General features: G+C 41.7%; 1 protein-coding gene across 1 annotated transcript in view; it reads right to left on the bottom strand.

Moving 5' to 3' along the window:
• Positions 1-23,706, bottom strand: part of ALK (anaplastic lymphoma receptor tyrosine kinase) — a 1,400,642-nt gene that overhangs the window by 201,488 nt on the left and 1,175,448 nt on the right. The window contains exon 9 of the mRNA XM_006835167.1: positions 17,219-17,388. Coding sequence (XP_006835230.1) covers positions 17,219-17,388 — 170 coding nt within the window. The remainder of the gene's footprint in view (positions 1-17,218; positions 17,389-23,706) is intronic.

The raw sequence follows: 23,706 nt of genomic DNA, 5'->3' as shown, positions 1-23,706 counted from the left end.
TGGCTGGAGCCTGATTTTGCATAAAGAATATACCCTTCTGTGTTGCTCTGTTTTACAGAGGCTCAGTGGGATTCTGGGGTGGGGAGTGGCCATCCGGCAGTGGGTCAGCTTTCCAGGACACTACTCAGACTCACTGGGAAAATCTCTGCCTGAGAAATGCTGATGCTGCTCATGCACAGCTCGGCAAATGCCCAATCTCATTCAGGCAACATATTGTTAATGGACAGTGAATATAATTCCTTATTTGCCACCCTGCCAGCCTTGGGGATTGACAAACTTAATTAAGTTCACTTAGTGATTTTAAGTAGCTGCCAAAAGGTGTGTGTCTGCATATGGACTGAGGGGCCAAGAATGCTTGGAGAGAGAGAAAGAAAGAATGGCTAGGTTGGGTAGAATGCACTTTCCAGGTGATCACCACATCTCTGACTACTCTATTTCCTTTAAGTAGGGCCTGAAGGAGGGAGCGTGCGGCATTCCTTTTCGTAGCTGGGGCTGGCTTGTCTGGGCTCTGGCTGCTGAGGAGAGAGCTGGCAGATACTGCTTAGGGAAGACTTTCGCTCCAATTTCTCACTGCGTAGTTGATTTGCTTGGCAAAAGTCTTCTAAAACGGACTGTCACAAAGCTCAGGGCTCGGTATGCATTTCTATTAGGATAATGTATGTGATGAAAGGCCCTGCCACATCCATTCTATTGTCTATGTAATTGACTTGAGTTAATGGTTACAGGAAAAGGGGCTGACAGATTTGGCTTCATGGGACTGCTGGGCTTGGCATGGCCAGGCTGGACATGCGTGTCCCCCCGTCCAGAGACCAGAGACCTTTACTTCTCACCCAGTAAAGTGATGACAGGCTGGACTCAGCAGTTGGACATGTCCCCTCCCTGCTCAGTGTCACCATCAGAAATAACTTAGCATCTCCTGACTTGGTTTCCCCTCTGAAAATAATGTCACCAGGAGCAGTGAGGGAGGGCTGGTACAGCATGTACCTAGGGCTGCCAAGGCCCATAGCAAGCTTTCATAATTAGTCTGGCTCCTGTGAGGAGCCCTTCTGGGTGAAGTAGGGGAGAAAATGAATTTCAGTCAGACTGAGCAAGTGTGAATAATCACTAGGACCCTTCAGCCGCATAGTCTCAGCTCCTGGGCTTCTAGGCATTGGCTTTCTGGGCTCACTTTTGGGCAGAGACTAAAAAGGATCTCAGTTCCCACATTCCCCCCACTGGCAGCCCCAGATCCTGATTGGAGATAACTGGTGTTGGAGAAGAATATTGAACTGTCAGAAGTAAAAACAAATCTGTGTTGGAAGAAGTACAGCCAAAATACTCCTTAAAAGCCAGGAAGGCCAGACTGCATCTTTCATACTTTGGATATATTATCAGGAGGGACCAGTACTTGGAGAAGGACATCATGCTTGGTAAAGTGGAGCGTTAGTGTAAAAGAGGAAGACCCCCTGCACCTCAATCGAGATGGATTGACACAGTAGGAGCAGCAATAGATTCAAGTGTAACAACTTAGGCAGTGATTTGTTCTGTTGTGCACGGGGTCACTATGAGTCGACACCAACTCGATGGCATATAACGACAACAGCTGCAGGGGTATCCCACCAGATGGTGAGCCATAGAGCCATTCAGCAAGTTTTGCTCTTCATTCTGTGATTCCATTCCAAGTACAGGTTTTTCCCGCAATTTGAAAGTAGAACATTCCTATGAAGCCTTTTATATGCTAAAAGCATATAAAGTAAAGTAGCTATTAACATTTATTTATATGACAAAATTTTTTTGACTGTTCCCAGACCCAAAAAATAACCTAATAAATCATACTAGATAACACATAAAACTTAAAGTAGCACTAATGTATAGTGTTCACAGAGTCCTGGTGTGGCATTGTAGGATAAGCACTGGACTGCTAACCACAAGGTCAGTGGTTCAAACCTACCAGCCAGTCCTCAGAAACCCTATACAGGGTCACTACAAGTCAGAACCAACTCAATAGCACTTAACAACAACAACTCTTATGTTTCTGTTAGATAGCTATGCTTCCTCAAGAGTATACAAAGTGACATCTCTTCCCTTCTGTGTCTCTGCCATTGTGGCTTCCAGAAAACACAGTTTAAACATTTACTATGAGTCGTCACTGCCAGCAGCTAGCAGTGTAGAAATGAATAAGATGTTGGCCTTCCCCTTGAGGAATTCCAACAGACTTATACATCATGGTATACACTGACTTTTTAATAGTTGCCACCAAGTTGATTCTCACTTATGGTAATCTCATCAATGACTGATATTCTGGAAGCAAGTCACCAGGACTTTTTTCCCAGACATCTCTGGGTGGACTCAAAATCTGCAGTCTTTTGATTAACAGCTGAATGCATTCATTGTTTGCACCACCCAGGGACATTCACTGCCTGAGGGATTTCTAAAGTTCCCTTTGGTTCTGACCCTATGCAGCTAGAGTCAATAAAAACCCTGGAAAACACTGAAAGTGAGCAGTGAGAGAGAGAGAGAGACAGAGAGAGACAGAGAGAGAGACAGAGAGACAGAGAGACAGACAGAGAGACAGAGAGAGACAGAGAGAGAGAGAGAGGAGTCAAGGTAGACCTAGAGTATGGAATGTCTAGGAGAACGGTAAAGCCCTGGACAGAAGTTACCTTTTCAGAGTGGGTACTAGTGGGCTAGCTTTGGGAGGATGATGGTGTGGGCCATGTTGAATATGTGGATGGGATGGCAAGCAGGAGCTGTAAATGCAATATGGGACTCAGGTGGGAATAAAGATGTAGGAATTATGAATTATCTGCAGTGAGGTGATGGTAGAAGCCATAAGCACCAATGAGATTTCTGGGGCAGCATATATAGAATTGGATTCTGCTTTGCCTCAAATACCAGCACTTGTCCCTCAATTTCAGGGCTGCAGACTTAGGGCTTGGGGAGAGAAGGGGTTGAGCGCATAGGGCTACACTTTCAGAGGCTCTAAGAATTATGAGAAACATGCATCTGTTGACTTGTAAACTGAGTTGAGGATGTTACCAAGACAATCTTGAACAGATATGAACATCCTGTAATTCTAAAGGGGTTCATTTATTGCCATTTTGAGCAACTCTTTCTAAAACCAGGCTCATGGACCGGATCTGTTTCACTGCTTTGCTTTCTTGATTGTGGAAACTTAGCAATCAAAAGTAACAACTTGTCTAAAACATCACAGTAAATCAGTGTTAGAAACAGGATTTAAGGCTCAGAATTGCTAAGCTACTTCTTGCTCCAATGATCTGGGATATTTTCTGAGACAGAAACAAGATCAGATCCTTGCAGAGTTATGAATGCTTGATTTGTATATATCAATGCCTGGTTGCACACTGCATTGTTGAGCCTTCACCACACCTTTCCCCATTTTTGTGGATGGCTGACCCCAGGCTGCCCTGGACTAAGGCAGAGGAAATGGTCCCTTCTCCTCCAATTCCTCTCTGCCCCATTTCTGACCTCCACCTTAAGGATCAGATCATTTCACATTCAGTCCCTCTCAATTGTCTTCAGCAATCTCTAGGCTTCTGGTTTTCCCATCCTTTGTCTCTTGTTACAGTGACTGTCACCCACAATCTGATTCCCCATATGCTTAGTCTAATACCCACATCCAACCTTTCCCCAGGAGACTGCTCAGGATTTTTTCACACAGTCTAGTTGAATTTTATTCTTGACCCCATGAAAGCATCTCTGTCCCCAAACCTCTGTTCCCCTTGATAGACTTTTCTGGAATGCCTTTGTTGTTGTTATGTGCCATGGAGCAGTAGCGGACAATATTAACAACAAAGACTCTTTGAGGTACAGCTTATAATACGTGCGTTTTCTCCATGAAGCCTCCCCAACTACTCTGATACCCAGAGGCCACTGTGTCACCCAAACACTGCCCATGCTCCGTCAGGCCCCATATAAGGTTGCATACTTTACTGTTTGTCTCTCAGTCCTCTGCTCTGTGTCCCCTCCAGTGTGCAGACCCCATGACACTGGTTCATGTACCACTTTCTGTTCTCTGTGCATGCTGGGGCCTTCATGTACATTTACTGATGATGTGCCAGCCAAGGAAATCTCCATAGCCACTTTTTTGTTTTCTGTCTTGCCCATGGGAGACGTGGTTCTGACATTTTATGCTGATAATTTCCAAATCTGACAGCAAATCAAAATCACTGGGGGTGCTGTTAAAAAAATAAAGATCCCTGGGTCCAATATAAAATCTACTGAACCAGAATTTCTGTATATGGAACCTAGGATTCTGCATTTTAAAAAGTCTAGATAATCATTGTATTCAGCTAAGTTTGGGAGTCTGCTAGTTTTAAGCCTTTACGAAAATATTTTTCCTGCATTTTTTTTTTTTTTAAATAGACAAGAAAATTTCAAGGAGTGGGGTGACTTCTGCCTGGAAGAAAGGTTTTGCTACATCACAAAATGTTGGGAATGGAGCATTCATACCATTGACTAGATCCTGGAATTGGTTTCAGCCTTGAATTATGAGAGTTCTTGGAGAAGAAGCCTGGCCAATGCACTCTGCTGTCTGAGGAGGCAGTATTACCTAGTGACAGCTGTTCTGAGAAGGAGACAGCAGTCCTTGACTGATTTTATGACACAATATCTCATTTGCTTCTCAATGAAACCATTTCCCCTACTTCTGGGCACATCATTAAACTACATCCCTTGCAGTAAGTGTGGCCATGTGACCTGGTTCTAGCCAATGGAAAGTTAGCAGAAATGATGAGTACCATTTCTAGATCTGGCCCATACAATTCTCCAATGCAAGATTCCCCATGTTGTTTCCCACTGACTGGCTAAATTCAAAGGGCTCCAAAGCCTAAGAGAGAGAGGAACCTGAGTAGAAGGATGGGGCCTTGAATGACTGTTGGAAGGCTAGCCACAACTAGCACATTCATTTTAGATTTCATGCAAATAAGAAGTATATATATCCATATATTTGTAAAATATGTAAATATACTTGTATATTTATTTATAATATGGAGTTCTGGTGTGGCGCCTTAGGACTGCAAGGTCAGTTTGAACCACAAGGGTTGGTGGTTCAAAGTCACCAGCTGCTCCTTGGAAATCCTATACAGGGTCGCTGTGAGTCTGAACCAACTCAATGGCCTATAACAACTTATATATATATATATATATCCTGTAGCGTCAGCACTAGACTGCTGATATATATATATATACATATTTGTATGTTGTTGTTAAGTGCCATCGAGTTGGTTCTGACTTATAGTGGCCCTGTAAAGGGTTTCTGAGGCTGTAAACCTGCGTGGTAGCAGAAAGCCTCGGTTTTTCCCCATGGAGCAGCTGGTAGACTTGAACTGCTGACTTTTTGGGGTTTGCAGCCCAGTACTTATCATCTATAGCCACCGCACTCCCTATCGTTGTTGCTGTTATTAAGTGCTGTCGAGTCGTTTCTGACTCATAGCGACCATGTATAGGGTTTCCAAAGAGTAGCTAGTGGGCTTGAACTGCCAACCTTGTGGTTTGCTGTCCAGTGCTGATCCTACAGCACCTCACCAGGAGTCTGCACTCTATATGTATATATTTGTAAAGCTCTCAGGTTTGAATTGTTAATTTCTTACCTTAGTATTACCACAACAAACATAGTATGAAGCACAAAGTTAGTTACTCAGGTGTGCTCAGTGTTCCTCAATGATTGTGTTGATGATGAATCCCCCTGCTGGGGTGATGGATCAATGCAGCCCCCCTTGACTGGCTGCTGGATACACCTTTCCCCACTGCACACTCCTGCACTGCTCAGGGCTAGGAGCACATGTGAGTGAGGCAAGCCGTTGTCATTTTCTTTGTTGCTAGAAGTGCTGTACACACAGGGTCCGTCCTCACGGAATGGATTTCTGTCATTCTCAGAAGGCCTGGTTTCTCATCTTAATTGATACCAGCTTAATAGCAGCTCTCTGGTAAGAGAACTGGGAACAAGATGAGAGTCCTGGCCTCATGTCCAGGTCCCTACATGGATGATCTACTTGGTATCCCAGTTCTACTAAGATTGAGCCTTGCCTGCTCCTAACAGATTGGTGTTCTTTCTCTGATGCTAGCTGATGGGGATTTGCAGTGTTTTGGTATCTACTCCTCTCCATAAGTATCCCTTCTTCTGGGGAAGGAGGAGTGGATACATTCTGACACTTATAGATGGAAACCAGAAAAGGAGGAAAGACAAGGAGAAAGTGAAGGACAGGTGTAGGAACTGACTCTGCTATGTTCTCCTAGGGATAGAAGGCTTTATCACAGAGATTCTCAACATTATGATCTGTGTTTATCTGTGTCAGTTCTAGTGGCAGTGGAATTTATTCTCTACAGTTAACAGCAAGGTTGGTGGTTCAAGCCCACCAGCTATGAGTCAGAATGGACTTGAGGCCACTTAACAGCAATAGTAAGAGCAACAAAGGATGACTGGTCTTTTCAAGCCTCACATGTACCTAATAGCCAGACAATGAAAACAGAGGCTGGAACAATGGTGCTGGAAAAGAATATTGAATAGAGTGTGAACTTCCAGAATAATGAACAAATTAGTCTTAGAAGAGCCACAGCTGGAATGAATGCTCCTTAGAAGTGAGGATGGTGAGACTTCGGCTCACTTACTTTGGACATGTCAATATGTCAATAGGAAGGGCCATTCTCAAAAAAGACAAAAAAAAAAAAGGACATCACGTTTGGTGAAGTAGAGGAAGAAGAGCTTCAGCTAAAACAAAGGAGATGCTTAAAGAGCTGGATTGGCCCAAAGGCCACAACAATGGACTTACCCACATCTTTAAGATGACACAGAAGCCTGTAATATTTCATTCTGTCACACATAAGATCACCATGAGTCAGAGCTCACTCAATAGCAATTACAACAACTAAAGTGAAGGATGATCTATTAAATGTATCACTACAAGTGCTTTATTTCTCTGCCTTTGTTGGACTCGTTACATGGATATGTTAGATCAAGTCTATGCTCCATTTCTGGTGTTGGGAATAGTCAAAGGAACACTAGAGTCATGACTTGAAAAGGCAGGAGGTTGGTGAAAGGGCTCACTAGGACCTTGGGGGTGTGGTTCCAGCCACAATGGCCAAGAAGGAAAGGATAGTCTCATCCTCTGCTGGCGACATTACCACAATGGAGTTGTGAAGGAAGGGAAGGAAGGGTGGGGAGCGGGTCTCCATCAGGCAGTTGCTGATGTTGCTGTTAAGTGCCCTCGAGTTGGTTCTAACTCATCAATCCTGTATAGGGTTTCCAAGGAATGGTCGGTGAATTTGAACAGCCAACATTGCAGTTCAAACCAAACTTTCAGTCCAGTGCATTACCCCACAGCACCACACCAGGACTCCACAGGAGGCAGTTGTTGTTGTTAAGTGTCACTGAGTTGACTCCAGCCCATAGTAACCCTGTATAGGATTTCCAAGGAGCAGCTGGTGAGCTTGAACCGCTAACCTTGCAGTTCAAATAGCTTTGCAGTCTGGTGCATTAACCCACAGCACCACACCAGGCAGTAGTGGTGGGAAATCAAAATGAGGGGTTTCCAGTGGTGGATGAAGCAAATGAAAACCATTTCCAACTTTTAAAATAATAATTTAAAAAAAGTAACTTGAAATAATTGAGAGACATGGCCTAAAATTTTTTTGTTAACAACACTGGCTACAATGGATCCGTTTTCTACTCTATCCTCTGTGCTGCATCTCTGTTTTCTCGGGCATGCACAAAGGAAGCAGACCAGCCTAAGGGGAATGGGAAAATTATTTAACCTCTTTTCACCTCACATCAAAAGGCCATTAATTATAGTATGAAAGAGATACTGCATGTAAAGTGCTGGATACAGTGACTAGCATGTGGTAAGCACTCAGCAAATGCTAGCTCTAATCATCATTATTTTCAACTCTTCCAACAGCTCTATGAGGCAGCTGTGATTCAGATTACAAAAATTTGAATTAAACACAATTTTTCCAGGGGCATGTCAATATTGGCAAATGGGCTCACTGGAAATCTCTGTTACTTCTCTTCGTTGTTGTTGTTAGGTGCCATCGAGTCAGTACTGACGCATAGCAACTCTATGTACAACAGAACAAAATACTGCTCTGTCCTGCACCAATCTCACAATCATTGATACACTTGAGCCCGTTGCTACTGTCTCTGTGCCAATCCATCTCATTGGAGGTCTTCCTCTTTCTCTCCGACCTTCCACTTTACCAAATATGGTATCCTTCTCCAATGACTTGTCCCTCCTGATAATATGTCCGAGGTATGAGAGATGAAGTCTGGTCATCCTGGTTTCCAAGGAGCATCTGGCTGTACTTCTTCCAACACAGACTGGTTTTGTTCTTTTGGCAGTCCATGGTACTTCTCTGGTGGTGGTGTGCCATGGAGTCGGTTCCAACTCATAGTGACCCTGAATAAGGTTTCCAAGCCTGTAAATCTTTATGGGAGCAGAAAGTCTCATCTTTCTCCCGCATAATGGCTGGTAGTTTCAAAGTGCTGACCTTGAGGCTAGCAGCCCGACTCGTAACCACTATACTTCTCTACTCAGGTAAACATGGTGTTGCTGTTATTGGTATTCTGCTAGTGCGCTGGTTCCTTGGCACAATGCACAACTGCCCGTTTCTGTATCACCCCCCATGCTCAGGTATGGGCCACTGTGGTCCATGGGGTTTTCATAGGCTGGTTTTCAGATATAGGCCACCTGGCCCTTCTTCCTGGTTTATCTTAGTCTAGAAGCTTCTCTGAAATCCATTCAGCATCATAGCAACATGCAAGCCTCTAATGACAGACAGGTGGTGGTGGCACATGAGGTGCACTGACCAGGAATCAAACCAGGGTCCCTCACATGGAAGGCAAGAATTCTACTACTGAACCACTAATCCCCTCAGGTAAGAATAAGTCATGGAAATGCCCCTCTAATGTTCTCCCTATCATAAAAAGAGGCTATACAAAAAGAGACCATTGTTACTGATGTGGATGTTGTGAAGTTCCCATGAGTCAGTTTCAACTCATAGCAACCCTGGATAGTGTTTCTAGGCTTTAAATCTCCATGCAAGCAGAAAGTCTCATCTTTTCCCCAAGGAGTGGCTGGTGGGCTTGAACGGCCAACCTTGTGGTCTGAAGTCCAGTGCTTATTGTATGGAGCCAGCACTGATAGCTGTTTCTGTTGCTGTGTGTTGTCGAATCAGTTCCAACTCATAGAAACCCTGTATAGGGTTTCCAAGAAGCAGCTGGTGGGTTTGAACTGCCAACCTTGTGGTTAGCAGTCCAGTGCTTATCCTACAGTGCCACAACAGTACTGCATATAAAGTGGGCATTCTGTGGATGATAAACCAGGAGTAAATAGGTAAAAATATCTTAGTTCTATCGAGTTTCTGATATAAATACATAAAGACATAACTCTCAGCTTAACCGATCCCATTTGAAAGATGCATTTGTGAAGCATACCACTCGTCATTTAGGACAAAGAATGCAAAGGGAATGGGAAATCTAAATACCTCCAGCGGGAACGTTTTTTCTTGTTAGACTATGTATATAGTGTACAGCTAAAAGCCTTTATAATGATAGTGCTGGGGAATGGCACCTACACAGGTGCGATAAGTTATGCACTTTATATTTGACTGTACGATTGCAGTGATTTGTGGGACATGATTTGATCCATGGTGTTTCCAAATCCATCTAGTAATGAGGTGAACCTAGCACTCGCTTCTGCTCTGTAAGCATGTCAAAGCTTATGATTGTGTGGGAACATTGTGCTTAATTTAGTAGGATATGTGATTATAAAGAGGAAAAGTAGGACTATGTTCCTGCAAGAGACTGACAGATAGAATAAGAGGAAAGAGCCTGATTTTCCTCTATTTTGAGAGAAGGTAGCTCCCATTCTAATAGAAAGAGTGGCATTTGAATGGAAGGAGGACTGATGAAGTGAGGGGATGGGGTGGGGGTTGTGGAGATTGAAGTTTCAGCTGAGGAAAAATAGTTATATGTGGTGGATGTAAAGTAATGAGATACTTTTAAGTACACATCAAGCTGCTATTTGAGTTGGCATTGTCCTTCAACATTACCTTGAGAGTATATATCTGTATTCCAGGGATGTTCCACTGCTTAAAACATCTTGGGTACTGCTCTTGGGAGACTTTTCTTGTTACTCTTTATAGTATGGTTGTACAGTTAACATCATGTCATGAGGATGACAGATTATTACATCATTTCTTTCATTTTGCCTATTTGCGAATGGGCAGGTGAGTACCATTCCTTGGTTCAATGTCTCCCTGTCATCAGCCTCCAGATACCTCTGTGGTGAAGTAATCTCACCATAGCTTTTGCTCTCAAGTGCTCAGCTCCAGCTCTCTTCCTCCTCACAAGGACCAAGGCACACAATTAAGATCAAAGTCTTTCTTATAAAGCAATTCTGACAGGACAGTGACTAGAGACAAAGAAGCACAGGTGCCAGGCAAGTTCCTAAAGAGAATTCCTTGTCACCAGGTTAACAAATGCCATTTTGGTTCATCTGATGGGACACAGGCATTGCTTTGATATCCAGCACTCTTTGCAGTAGTATTTAGTATAATGTGATTTTATCTGTTTTGTTAGATATAGATTGAACAGAGGAACAATGTGAGATATGAATTAATTACCAATGAATTCAACTGGAATTTGGAAATACAAAAGGGCTTCAAGAAGTTCATAAAAAAATTTAATTGAAAGATGATGAATTTTTTCCCACAAACTTTTTGAAGCCCCCTCACAGATGCAATTTCCCTTAAAACACCATTTAATCAACACATATTGATTGAGCATACTGTGTCATTCAGCACTGTACTAGATGCTCAGAACACAGTGATATATATGAGGCAGACATTCGCCCTGCCTTATTAATGCTTATATTCAGGTACTAAGAAATAGCTAATAAAAATAACGAGTTTATAGGTATGTTACAAGAGTTATAATAGTATATTGTAGGTCTAAGGAACCATAGTAGTGTAGTGTATTACAAGCTGGTCTGTAAACTACAAGGTCAATAGTTTGAATCTATCAGTAGCTCCACAGGAGAAAGATGAGACTTTCTGCTTCTATAAAGATTCACAGCTCTGGAAACCTCATACATGGTCACTTATCAGTTGGAAGTGACTTGGTGGCACACAACCACCACCACCACTATATAGTCTAGGGGCCTGGGAGAGCTATTGTAAAAGGTGATAAAGAGAGACTGGTAGTTCAGGAAATGAGAAGTAGAAGAAGAACATGACAGGTGGAGAAACAGCAGAGGCAAAAGTCTGCAGGTAAGATTTAACATGGTACAACTGAACTGAAACAAGTCCAGTCTTGCTACTTGGTAGAGAGATAGAGGAAACAAGTCAGATGGACAGATCACCCTTGGGTGTTACGGTTATATTAAGGAGTTTGAAACGCTGCCTAAAATTGGAATATAATTATATTTTGATTATGTTTATGGTTCTCAAAATTAGACTAGTTTCATATAACTGATAAGGGTGATAAATCAGTGACTAGAACCTGAAGGACTTTAGGGTTAACTACTAATCCCTAATCAGCCTGTTTCAAATGATGGGATTTTAAAAACTCATGAGTGGCCATCTCAGGTACAACTATTGGTCTCTCTCCGTCCAGAGGAAAGAAGAGTAACGATAGTTGAAGAATCTTGGAAACAATTACATCAGTGGTCTAATGGGCCTTGTGAACATCAGTCTTCACAGCCCTTAAACCAGAAGAACTAGATGATGCATGGCTACTACTATCAACCTCTCTGAAAGAGATAACATTAGAAGGCCATGGATAGAGTGGGAAAAATGTGGAACAAAACTCAAAATCTTAAAAAAAAAAAAAAAGACCAAGCTTACTGGTCAGCTAGAGACTGGTAGAAATCTAAGACTATTGCCTTTAGTCACCTTTCAGGTCTGAAACTGAATCTACTCCATGGTTCAATTCTCAGCCAATCAATAGGTAGGTATGTTAGGGGGACAACGACACTAGTAAGGCTTAATTTTCAGCTAAACACTAGGTAGGCATATAGGGGCATGACGACAATAGTGATGTACACCATAGAAAGATAAACCATTTGAGATCAAAGGGTAGCATTTACATAATGACAAAATTCAGAAGGGCTGGGAAAGAAGGAGGAATGGAAATCAGAAACACAAGGAGGAAATGGGATAAATAATGATACCTTGAGGGGATTTCAATCATTGAGATGAAATCAAGTGTGTGATTTGTTGAATGTAAAGCTGGTGATCTACTCTGAAAACCTTCACTCAATTCACAATAAGAAAGTTTAAAAACAAACAAACAAATTTTGTATATGGAAGTTGGGGGACATTGGAAAAGAGGTGGTTTGGGTCAGAGTAGGGAATGAAGTTCCAGTCACCTCCAAGGGTCATGGAAGGCAGCTGTCCACAATGTGGGTGCTGAACGCCTGAAGCCAGGATGGGTCTAAGGATGCTTCATGGGATGTGGGTAGGTGATGTGAGGTGCTAATGCCTACCTCATGTGGGAGGAAGGGGGTTGGTCTTTCTTTTCTCCATTTCCTTAAAAAAAAAAATTTTTTTTTCCTTCCTCTACCTTTTCTCTCCTTCTATTTCCATTTTCTGATAATACCAACATTTATAGCATACCATCCCTAGAAAGAAGAGGGGAGAGTGTTCTACTTGCTCCCCAAGTTTCCTTATAAGGAGTTCACAGAGCACTAATGCCAGAAAACTCATAAAAGAACACTCTTCTCCCAAATTTAGGGTTTTAAAACTGGTTCTTATTGCTAAACTGGCCACTATAGCCTCTTTGAGGCATTGTTGTTGTCAAGTGCTGGTGACTCAGTTCCAACCCAGTACAGGGTTATTGAGGAGTGACCCTGTATAGGGTTAACAAGGAGCAGCTTGTGGGTTTGAGTTTCCAACCTCGTGGTTCACAGTCCAGTGCTTATCCTATATCCTGGAGTGGTGCTGTAAAATAAGCACTGGACTGCTAACGACAAGGTTGGTAGTTCAAATCCATCAGCAACTCCTTGGAAACACTATACAGGGTTGCTCTGAGTTGGAACCAACTTGGTGGCACTTAACAATAACACTGTTATCATTTATTTATCCCACTTCCCATTGCCACTGAGTCCATTCTGATTAATAGAGACTTTATAGGGCTTCCAAGATTGTAAACCTTTTTGGGAGCAGACAGTCTCATCTTTATCCTATGGAGCAGCTGGTGAGTTTGAACTGATTACCTGTGGTTAGCAGTCAAACACTTAACCCCTATTATTAAAAGTTATTATGGATTAAGCATTTATTGTTGGTCAGGCAGCTTACCAAGAAATTTGCTCCCCCAATCCTATTATCTCTGTTTTATAGATCATAGTTTGGTTTGGAACATCAGTAGTTGTGATTTGTGCTATTTATTCAATAAATTATTGCTGAGCCTACAGAAGCAAGGGGCAAGGGTGGAGGACAGGAAAGAGAAAAATCCATTGATACCCACTATTCATAGATGCTTTCAGCAGTCACTTTATTTACTCCTTATAGAAATCTTGTGAAGTAGAACTGCTATTATCTTCATTATAAAGGTGAGGACACTGAGATTCAGAGACATTATGTAATTGGCTGAGGTCATGCAACTAGTAAGTGGCTGAGTTTTGAAACATAGAAGCATCTGATTCTAAAACCTGTGCTCTTTTGTATGTGGTGCTTCTTTTATTTTAGGGACCAGTCACGCCTAAATCTAGTTTGATTTTGCCAAGTGAAAACTACTTTGCCTCGTTCTCCTGCAATTCCATTGAACTCTGGGTCTTTATGCTTGTTACATAATCTCTAGCTCTGGGAGCGCAACCTCCAGCACTGGGGCATGACAGGGGCATTCAGACTGCTGGTGAATGAAGGTGCTCTTATTTTCGGTAATTGCATACTTACTAGGTCATGAGACATCATCAAACCAAGATGGCCTTTGTTTGAATCCCCACCAGACAGTTTGGTCTCAGTATCAATATTGGAAATGTCAGTCTGGTAAACAGCCTTTAATAGGGGAGAGAAAGGCTGAGAACAGTCTCCTTCAAACAAAATTGTAGTGGATGGGAGTGACAGAGTCCACATCTTACTTGCTTTAAATCCTCTAGAGTGGCTATGAAAGAAAGGACTTGCTGGATTGAAGAGAAATAAAACCTTTTGATTCATCTGAATTAATTTTGTATCTCCTAGGAGGAGGTCACATGCATCACCCTCACGTTCTCCATCTCTGTATACAGCCTCCACAATCCCTAAGAACAAAAGATGTGTCTGTGGTGGGTAGTACCTACACTGCCCCTTTCTTGTAATTAATTCCACAGCAATTAATTCTATTTGTTCTGGGGGTCCTGAGCCTCAGGATGTCCATGGGCTTTGATCTTTAACCCACACACATCTGAAGGAGTGGGCAGCTGGTGCTCCAAGTCAGGACAGAGCCTGTTTCCTGTGACAGTACAGTTTGAATGATGGGCTTTTGGGAATAGTGGATTCTGTGAAGTTTGAGTGAAAAAAATTGAGAGCCACCTTTATACTTACAAAGCTGGGTGCTAACTTACATCACCCTCTACCTTGCTATAGGCCCTTTGCTTTCAGTTTTCAAAGGTGGAGCAGCTACGTGCATGGTCATTTGAGAGTGTTTGCCAAATCTAAAGTGGAGGGTGCTCACATTTATAGGATTTGACATTTGGACAACTAAAGATGGATTTTCACCTCCAAACCCATTCATATGTCTCCTTGGCAGAAATGGCATCCTCCTTTTTGTCTGGAACAGATCAGAACAAACCTTCAAGAGCTCAGCAGGACACTTCCAAGTGTCTCATGAGTGCTGTCTTGCCCAGGCCGGCTTTTATTCAAGCACAGCTTACTTCAGGCAGACTGCAGGTGGCAGACTAGTGCCATCCTGGGGAGACAAGTGACAGCCGAATACAGCGGTTCCTGTGTCCACTCAGAGGCATTTTCTCATCCAACCCTCTCAGTTTAAAGATGAGGAGATTGAGGCCCAGAGAAGTCAAACAACTTGTTCAGGTCCACAAAGATCATTGGTGAAAGAATCCAAATAGGAGTTAGCACTCACCTAGGAGGTAGAAGGGCTGCTGTAAAGAATTTGTATCTTCCAGCATCAGCCTGTCCAGGGGCCTGACTCTATAGAGCATTGGACTTGGAATTGGGACCTGGGTTACAGGTCTGACTCTGATCCCAAGGTGTTGTCACTTTGTCTCTTTGGATCTCAGGTTCTTCATTTGTAAAAGGAAGGGGTGGGGATGATAATACTACCTATCTTACAGTGTTTTGTTTGTTTTTAAATAATGATTAAACAAAATGACAAATGGGAAATTATAGTAAACACAAGTAAGAGAAGTTGCTGTGCTCACATAAAGTCTGATTTGAGAGTGACACAATTCTAAATAAGAAGAGCCAGCTGCAAACAAACATTCACTAATAGTTAGAATATGGGATGTACAAAGTAAGAATCTAGGAAAATTGGAAGTCATCAAAGATGAAATAGAATGGATAATGAGTGTTATGTTAGCCACTAGTGAGTTGAAAAACAAGGCTCCAGGAATTGACAGATTAGCTATTGTGAATCAGACAATCATATATATGGTCTACCATGCCAGGAAATGACAAACTGAAGAGGAATGATGTCGGATTCATTGTCAAAGAGAACTTTTCAAGACCTGTCTTGAAGTACAACACTGCCAGTGATAGGATAATAGCCATACATCTTCAAGGAATACCAATTTAATAAGACTATTATTCAAATGTAGGCATCAATCACTAATGCCAAAGATGAAGAAATTAGAGATTTTTACCAACTCCTGTAATCTGAAATTGATCAAATATGCAATCAAGATGCATTGATAATTATTGGTGATTGGAATTTGAAAGTTGGAAACAAAGAAGAAGGATCAATAGCCAGAAATTCAAGCTGGATTCAGAAGAGGGCATGGACTGTGGGGTATCATTGCTGATGTCAGAAGGCTCTTATGATTCAATAGTAAGTAATTGTTATCATGACTAACTGCAGTTGTCACAGCTGTAAAGGTAAAAGTTTTGTAACATAAAGGGGGAAGTAGTTAATCTAACATTTCAGCAACAGAGGACCCTAGAACTATCAAGGTAGAAGAGAATGATCGGAATTTGGGACCCTATCCAGAGAAGCAGTGACACCAGAGATGGAGACAGAGGTGATGGCATGGAGAGACAGAGCAGCTGAGGACTCTAGATTCACAGAAAGAGAAAGGCTGTGTGCTGGCATCCAGGAGGCAGGCTTGCAGAATGTGCCCTTTGGTTGTTTAAATTATTATATATTCCTGAGTGTTTTTGTGTACATCGAAAACAAAAACCAAAAACAGAGGGAATGGAAGCAAATACTGTTAAATAATGATTCATGGAGGGGATGGTAATCATTGCAAAGAAACGAAATACAATAGGATGAGTGCAAAACCAATGTTCTTCCATGTAACTATCACTCAATTCACAATAAAAGCTTTTTTTTAAAAAGGCATCTTTAAAGTGTTAAAAAGCGAAGTTGTCACTTTAAGGAATAGATGCACCTCACCCAAGCCATGATATTTTCAATAGCTTCATATGCATGTGAAAGCTGGATGATTAATAAGAAAGACCAGAGAAGAAGTGACATCTTTGAATTATGGTGTTAGTGAAGAATATTAAATATACCACGGACTTACAAAAGAAATAACACATCTGGGTTAGAAGAAATACAATCAGAATGCCCCGTAGAAGTGATGATGATGCGATTTTGTTTCACATACTTTGGATTTATTATTTGGAGGGATCAGTCCCTGGAGAAGGACATCATGCTTGGTAAAGTAGATGGTCAGAACAAAAGAGGAATACCTTCAATAAAATGGATTGCTACAGTGGCTGCAACAATGGGCTGAAATACAGCAACAATTATGAGACTTGCACAGGGTCAGGCAGTGTTTTGTTTGGTTGTATACAGGACACAGAACTGAGTTGATGGTACCTGAAGCAACAGTAACATAGGTTGGGAGTAATGTAGGCTGTCCAGTTTTTCTATGTACTGATGCAGTCAATCTGGCCTGACCAGATGATAGAAATGAGTGCTCAATTTCTTAGAGAATGTCAGTGTGCCCTGCAAGCATGCAGAAAGTGTATGTATGTACTGGTATGCCTTGGGTGGAGGGGACAGGTATAGGGCTCTCTGCTGCATTTCGGCTGAGAGAGGAAGAGAATAGATAGGGTGGCCTACCTGTCAGACACGTCGAGGAGAGGCAGAACCGTACACTGCCACAGACTCAAGCCTTCATTGGTATCAACATGCCAGACCATCCTGCCCTGTTCCTTCCCAGTTTTGTTCTCCACCAGCATCAAGGATAAGTTTCCCTTCAGGATTCCACGGATGAGCCAGTACATTCGAAGCTAAGAGGGAGAGAAGAGCAAGAAGATGTCAACGTTGGAAGAAAGACTTTGGTCTCCTTTATGGAATTCTCAACTGATGTCTACAGGATTTTGTTGAGGACTCACTCAAGGTCTGCCCAGTGAGGAAAGTTGGATATTGACAAGGAATATTAGCCACTGTCTTTTAGAGTGTCTTCAATTAAGGTTCAGATTGCTGGATTGGGGCAATTGAGGGGCAGTTTGGAGACTTTGTTCAGGTTAATGTTATCATGCTAAATTTCACAAGATTCTGTCTCTAAGGTGATATCAAGATCACTGAGGCATTAAGTGGACCTCCTAAAGAGGAAGCAAACATTCTTCTCTGTGGTTCTGTAGTGGATTGAATGGTTTTTCTCCCCAAAATAACGTGGAACTTCAGAATATGACCTTATTTGGAATAAAAGTCTTTACAGATTTAACTAAGATAAAGAGCTTGAGATAAGATCATCCTGAATTAGGATGGGCCCTAAATCCAATGACGACTGTTTTTAGGAGGGACAGAGAAGGAGAAGACAGGGAGACGCAGAGGGGAAGGCCATGCGAAAATGGAGGCAGACATTCAAGTCTGCAACTACAAGCCAAGGAAAACCAAGGATTGTTGGCAGCCAGCAGAGGCTAGGAGAGAGGCCTGAGGCAGATTCTTCTTTGGAATCTCCCAAAAGAACCAACACTGCTGACACCTTGCTTGATTTTGGAACTTTAGCCTCCAGAACTGAGACAATTAATTTTTATTGTTTAAAGCCACTAAGTTTGTGGTGATTTGTTACAGTAGTCCTAGGAAACTTACAGAGGCTTCAGTTTCTTTGTGATCGTCGGTAAATGATTTTGTGACTCTTTTAGTGATTTAGGTATTTTTGTATTCTGTCCTCAAATACTTTAATAATCACAGAATGATGTTATAGTTTGTGCCCTGTGTTAGCCAACTAGAGTTCCTATAACTTGATGCCTGTGACCACTGGTAGGCAAAGAACAAACAAACTTCTACAAAGCAAGATATTTTAATATGGTTGTCTTTCAGGATGAAGATGCTCGCTTCATCAAAGGGAGCTATAACCTTGTGCTTTCAGAGTGTCTTTATTAAAGGTCCTTATGGATTTGTTTCCTATACATTTGAAAAGAAATTGTAACTAATAATCTTTCTGAGAAAAGTTTAAGTACATCCTTGCCCAAAGGCAGTATATATTATTAACAAGGTTTCAGGGCTTTGTGTTTAAAATAATAGAGGTTGTATGTTTGATAGAAATAATCTATAAACAAAATTTAGAGCTAAGGGCAGTATTATCAGATTGGTGTCCAAAATAGTATTTTTCAGATAGTATAATAAAAATATCTATTTTAGAAAAGAAGGTGAACTATGCCCTATGGCAAGTTGAAGTTTTCAACAGCTAGGATTCCACCTTTTCTCTGATTATCATTGTTTGAAGTCATGTTTCCTTGTAAATCACTATTCTTTGTCTCCCATTCCAGATCCCATCCTTGCCTTACAATTTAATCGAGGAAGCTAAGTACCAAAAGATATTAGAGCCAAAGACTTCCCACCTCTTACCTTGTTTAACAGGGCCATCCCTGAACGTTGGGGTCCCCAGGTACTTCTCTACTTCTGAGATCCTAAATTTGGTAAATCCAATCTAAACCACAGCCTCTTCACTTATACCTGCGTGCTTCTATCTCCATATCCAGTAGATCAAATATTTGTCTTCATTGAAAATTCCCAGGATAATTCAGTAAGTCTATTAATTTTATAAATACTTTCTTGTGCTGTCTGGAAGCCATGTTTGGAAATTTTAATCCTATTTTGGCTGACCCTATACTCTCAGCTCTCAGCCCATATCATATGATGTTCAGCTGGGGATAAGACTTGACACATACTTTTTTTCATTTTGCCCCATGGCCACAGAATATTACTGATTTGAGCCTTTATGAATTCAGACTGTTGAACCTCAGTACCCTGAAGAGTTAGTGTTACTTATTCATCCACTGAGCATACTTAGTACAATGGGTGTTTCGAGTTCCCTCCATTGCCTCAAGCATTGATGCTGTCACCTCCTAATCCCCCTACTCCTAACCCATTATCTTGATTCCTACTATACTGAGAAAGGAGCTCTGGTAGCATAGTGGTTATGAATTGGGCTGCGAACCTTAAGGTCCGCGGTTTGAAACTACCAGCCACTCCGTGGGAGAAAGATGAGGCTTTCTACTCTTGGAAACCCGGTACAGGGTTGCTATGGGTCAGAACCAACTTGATGGTACTTAACAACTACATCTATACTGAGAATGATTGATTGTATCAGGTGCAATTCATGTTAGCATCTCTTCTTTTTTTCTTGGAAGTGTGTCTATTTACCCACCCTCTCTTCCTTTCCTGTCTTAGAGGAAGATGTATCTTTCATGTTTTTCTGTTAACCCCTTCATCTTTTACCTCCCCCTGGTCTGTGCTCTCTCAATTATTCCTCCTTTCTATAGCACTTTCAGAGTCTCTCCCTTATGGCTCCTCTGTCTACAAATAAGATCAGATCTTAACCTATGCAAGAAAAATACCCTTTACTTGATGTGTCAGCTCCTCTGACTTACAACCTATTTCTGTCCCTCCATCCAGATGAGGACATCTTGGATAATTGGTATGAGGACATCTTGGATAATTGGTATGTAGCTGCTACTTCTACCTCCTCATCACTCCTTCTCTAAAGTCTTTCAACCTGGCTTCTATTGTCATTGTAACAAAGTAACACTCAGGATATTCTGTATAACTAACTCTCAGACCTCTTTCTACAGCTTTCTAAGGTGCTTCTCTCTCTTAGCTCTTTCTCTCGTCTAAATCCTTTTGTATAGATTTATTCCAGTTTCCTGTTTATCACTGCCACTGTGACTCAGCTCAACAACCTTCGCTGTAGTCTCACTCCCTATCAAATAGAATCAAGACATTCATATTCCTCTGTAATCTCAGCAAACCAACTTTTTGTTCACTCAGTGGATTTTTGTTAAGTCCTCTATACTGAGCCATATCTATTCTCCATTCTAATAAGTCTAAGAGCTCCAGAATTAGAGATCTCTGGATTCAAAATCTGCTCTTGCCATGGTTTTTCTTTTAATTTTTAAAAAGTTTTTACTGCGAATTAAGTGATAGTTTACATGGGAGAACATCCGTTTTACATTAATCATTTCATTACAATGATTACAATCTCCTCTGTGCATTATCATTCAACAGTATTTGCTTCTATTCCCTCTTTTTTTGGGGGTGGGAGGGATATACACAAAAACACTCAGGAATAGATAATAATTTAAACAACCAAAGGGCACATTCTGTAAGCCTGCCTCCTGGCCACCAGCACTCAGTTTTTCTCTCTCCATGAGTCTAGAGTCCTCAGCTGCTTTCTCTTTCCTTGCCATTATCTCTGTCTCCATCTCTGGTGTCGCTGTTTCTCTGGATAGAGTTCCATATTCCACTTGTGCTCTTCTCCTTGATAGTCCCAGGGTTTTCTGTTCCTGGAATGTAAGATTAACTATTTCCCCCTTTATGTTACAAAACTTCTACCTTTACGGTTCTGACAATTGCAATTAGTTATGATAACAATTACTATTGAATCATAAGAATCTTATCCCCATCTCCTTTCCCCAGACCCATCTAGACATGATGAAAACTATTCAGTAGGAATTCTACCTTCCCCTACACACTCCGAAACTAAACTCCCTTGAAAACTTGTAAGCCAGTCACTTCATGTCTTTATAGCCCCACCCCCACCCCCACCCCATTTTAGGTAGCCAATGTCTAAGTTGCCCATCTCTATCAACCCTGTGTACAGAAGGGATGAAAATGATCCATAATGTGAAGATTCCTTCCCTCTCAGTTGGTATTTTGAGCTACTACATCCATAGGAATAGGTCAAGTTCATCAAATTATAGCAATTTATACTCATTTCCTTTATCAAAAAAATTTTTTTTAATCTTCCTCTAGTCAAGTTCTGATCATTTAGTCATTGAAGCTATGTCAAATGGGTACTCTCTGCAAGTTTTGGCATTTTTGTGCATCTCTCCTCACTTCATTTCAGCTGGACACTTCATTCTCAGTTCTACCCCTCCATGGCCACATCCTTGTCCATGGGCCCAGGAGTCCCTAGGTCTCACATACTTCAGACCAACCAGCCCTTCCTCTTCTCTCTCTCATCTCCAGGTCATCAGGAGTCCCTTGAACATGGTTGAACTAAGCTCATATCTTCCTTGCTGCTTCCCCCCACATGCCTGCTTGTGTATTCTCTTTGAGTTTCAGTCTTGGAAGGGGGTTTGTCCTGAAGGGACTTGATTGATTGCCTTGATGGCTTCCTGGTGAACAACTTGCTTTTTCTTGTAGTAGCCAATCAGAGTGCCATTTTTGTTTTGATTTTTTCCTGCTGATCTTTCTTTCTAGAAGTAGCTTCTGTTCTTCTAGTAGCTCCAGGCTGGTCTGTTTGTACTTTCAAGTGGGAATGCCCCACCTCAGAAAGTTCCCGATGGGGCTCAGGATTCCACCTAAGGTCTTATACCCTATAAAGGCTCCACAAGAAGCCTCTTTCACTGTCTTGCCATGTTTTGGAAACTTAGTTTCCTATTATGAAAGATGGAAATGGTTCTGTCAAGCTTACTAGCTGCTCCTCGGAAACTCTACACAGGGTCACTATGGGTTGGAATCGACTCGATGGCACTTAACAACAGTGACAATTAAATGAGATAATAAATAGTGTATCAAAATGTCAAAAAGGAACTTTTGGTGGCAATATTGAGACAACAGATGCCAGATTTCAATGGGAAGTATGAGAACACCAGGGCAGAGGGCTTTCAAGAGAGAGGTGGATGAAAGTGAGCTTCACACTTCTTAACCCCTTGGCCATACTTTAGATATGAAAAGGTTGATGGCCAACCATTAGGATAGAGTCTTTGGAGAATGCTTTTGGTATATCATAAGGTCTTTCTCACTTTCCTGCAAAGAAGGGGGTGTGGAGGTAGTTCCTGCTCATCCCACATCAAGAGAGGGTCTCCCAAAGATACTACTTTAAAAACTGAACGCTCGTTACTTATCTGATACAGTTTGGGTGGCACACTGGATAAGTGTCTATCTCCTATCTGGAAAGTCTGAAGTATGAATTAGGAGCCAGGTAGCTGTTCTGATGGCAGAGCAAGAACAAGAAAGGTGGCAGCATTGGGTGGCCTTCACGCTCAGAGTTCACCCAGGGTGGGGTTAGGAGTGTTGCACAGATAATAGATGTGAGCCAATATACTCATGTTGACTCCAGACTTCCCCACACCAGTCTACTTGCCATCTTTGTACCTGTCTTGCACTTCTCCATCTCTGTGCTTTGATCCTTCTATTTCCTCTACTTCCTCCTTCTCTCTACTTAAAACATTAAATCTGTATCATTTTCAGGAAGTATTTTCTTAACATCACTCTCAGAAATGAACTTCCTCTCCCGTGAAATCATTATGAGGTTATTGGGGACACCTTAGGGCATAGCTATGCTACCATGTCCTCCTGCTCTACTTTCTACCTTCCTTGGATGACAAATTCCTTCAAGTCAAGGACTGCCATATGCATCTTGTCAGCTGAGCCATAGTAGGATCTAATCACTGTCAGAATTTATAAAATAATATACAGACAGACCCTCCCATTTTCACCTTTAAGGGACAGTAAACCAGCTTTCCCTCCTATGATATTCCCAGCACTTTCCTGTATTCTATGGGCCAGGAAAGGAGGAAAGAGCCACTCACTCACTCACTCCCCAGCTAATTGACGATAGCTAACTGTTTAAGTCTCAACTGCTCTTAGGAAATTTTTAGTTTGAATTAGAGTCTGTAATGGCATCAGCATGTCACAGAGGCGTAGTCCTGTCAAGTACACTGGGGCCATAGGTCAGCTGACTGCTGAGCTTACTACATCTTCCTACACTGTATTTTAGGCCAATCAGTCTGAGGAAGAGAGAGCTGGGCTGGCTGCCAAGGGAATGAGGTAAGATGGTATCTTTAGTCTCTGGAAGAGGACCACCAGGATATTTCTTGGTGTCAGTCCTCTTGAGGAAGATAATCATCCATTCATTTAACAAATATGTACTGTGTATTTATCCTGTGATACATACTAGAAATTAAATGAGTAATTACAAGTGACATACAAGAAATTTAATGAATAATTACAAGTGTGCTCAATGTAGCAAAAGGAAAAATTGTTGGAGCCATTTGACACTACCCAATTGTTTAGATTTCTGAATAAGAAAGAAACTGTTATAAAAAAAGTTCCAATTCACTTTATAATACTACCACCTATGTGGTGCTGTGGGT

The sequence above is a fragment of the Chrysochloris asiatica genome, unplaced genomic scaffold, assembly GCF_000296735.1.
Source record: "Chrysochloris asiatica unplaced genomic scaffold, ChrAsi1.0 scaffold00016, whole genome shotgun sequence".
NCBI classification, from domain to species: Eukaryota; Metazoa; Chordata; class Mammalia; order Afrosoricida; family Chrysochloridae; genus Chrysochloris; species Chrysochloris asiatica.
Note: the sequence above shows the minus strand (reverse complement) of the source record. Positions and strands in the feature narration are given on the sequence as shown.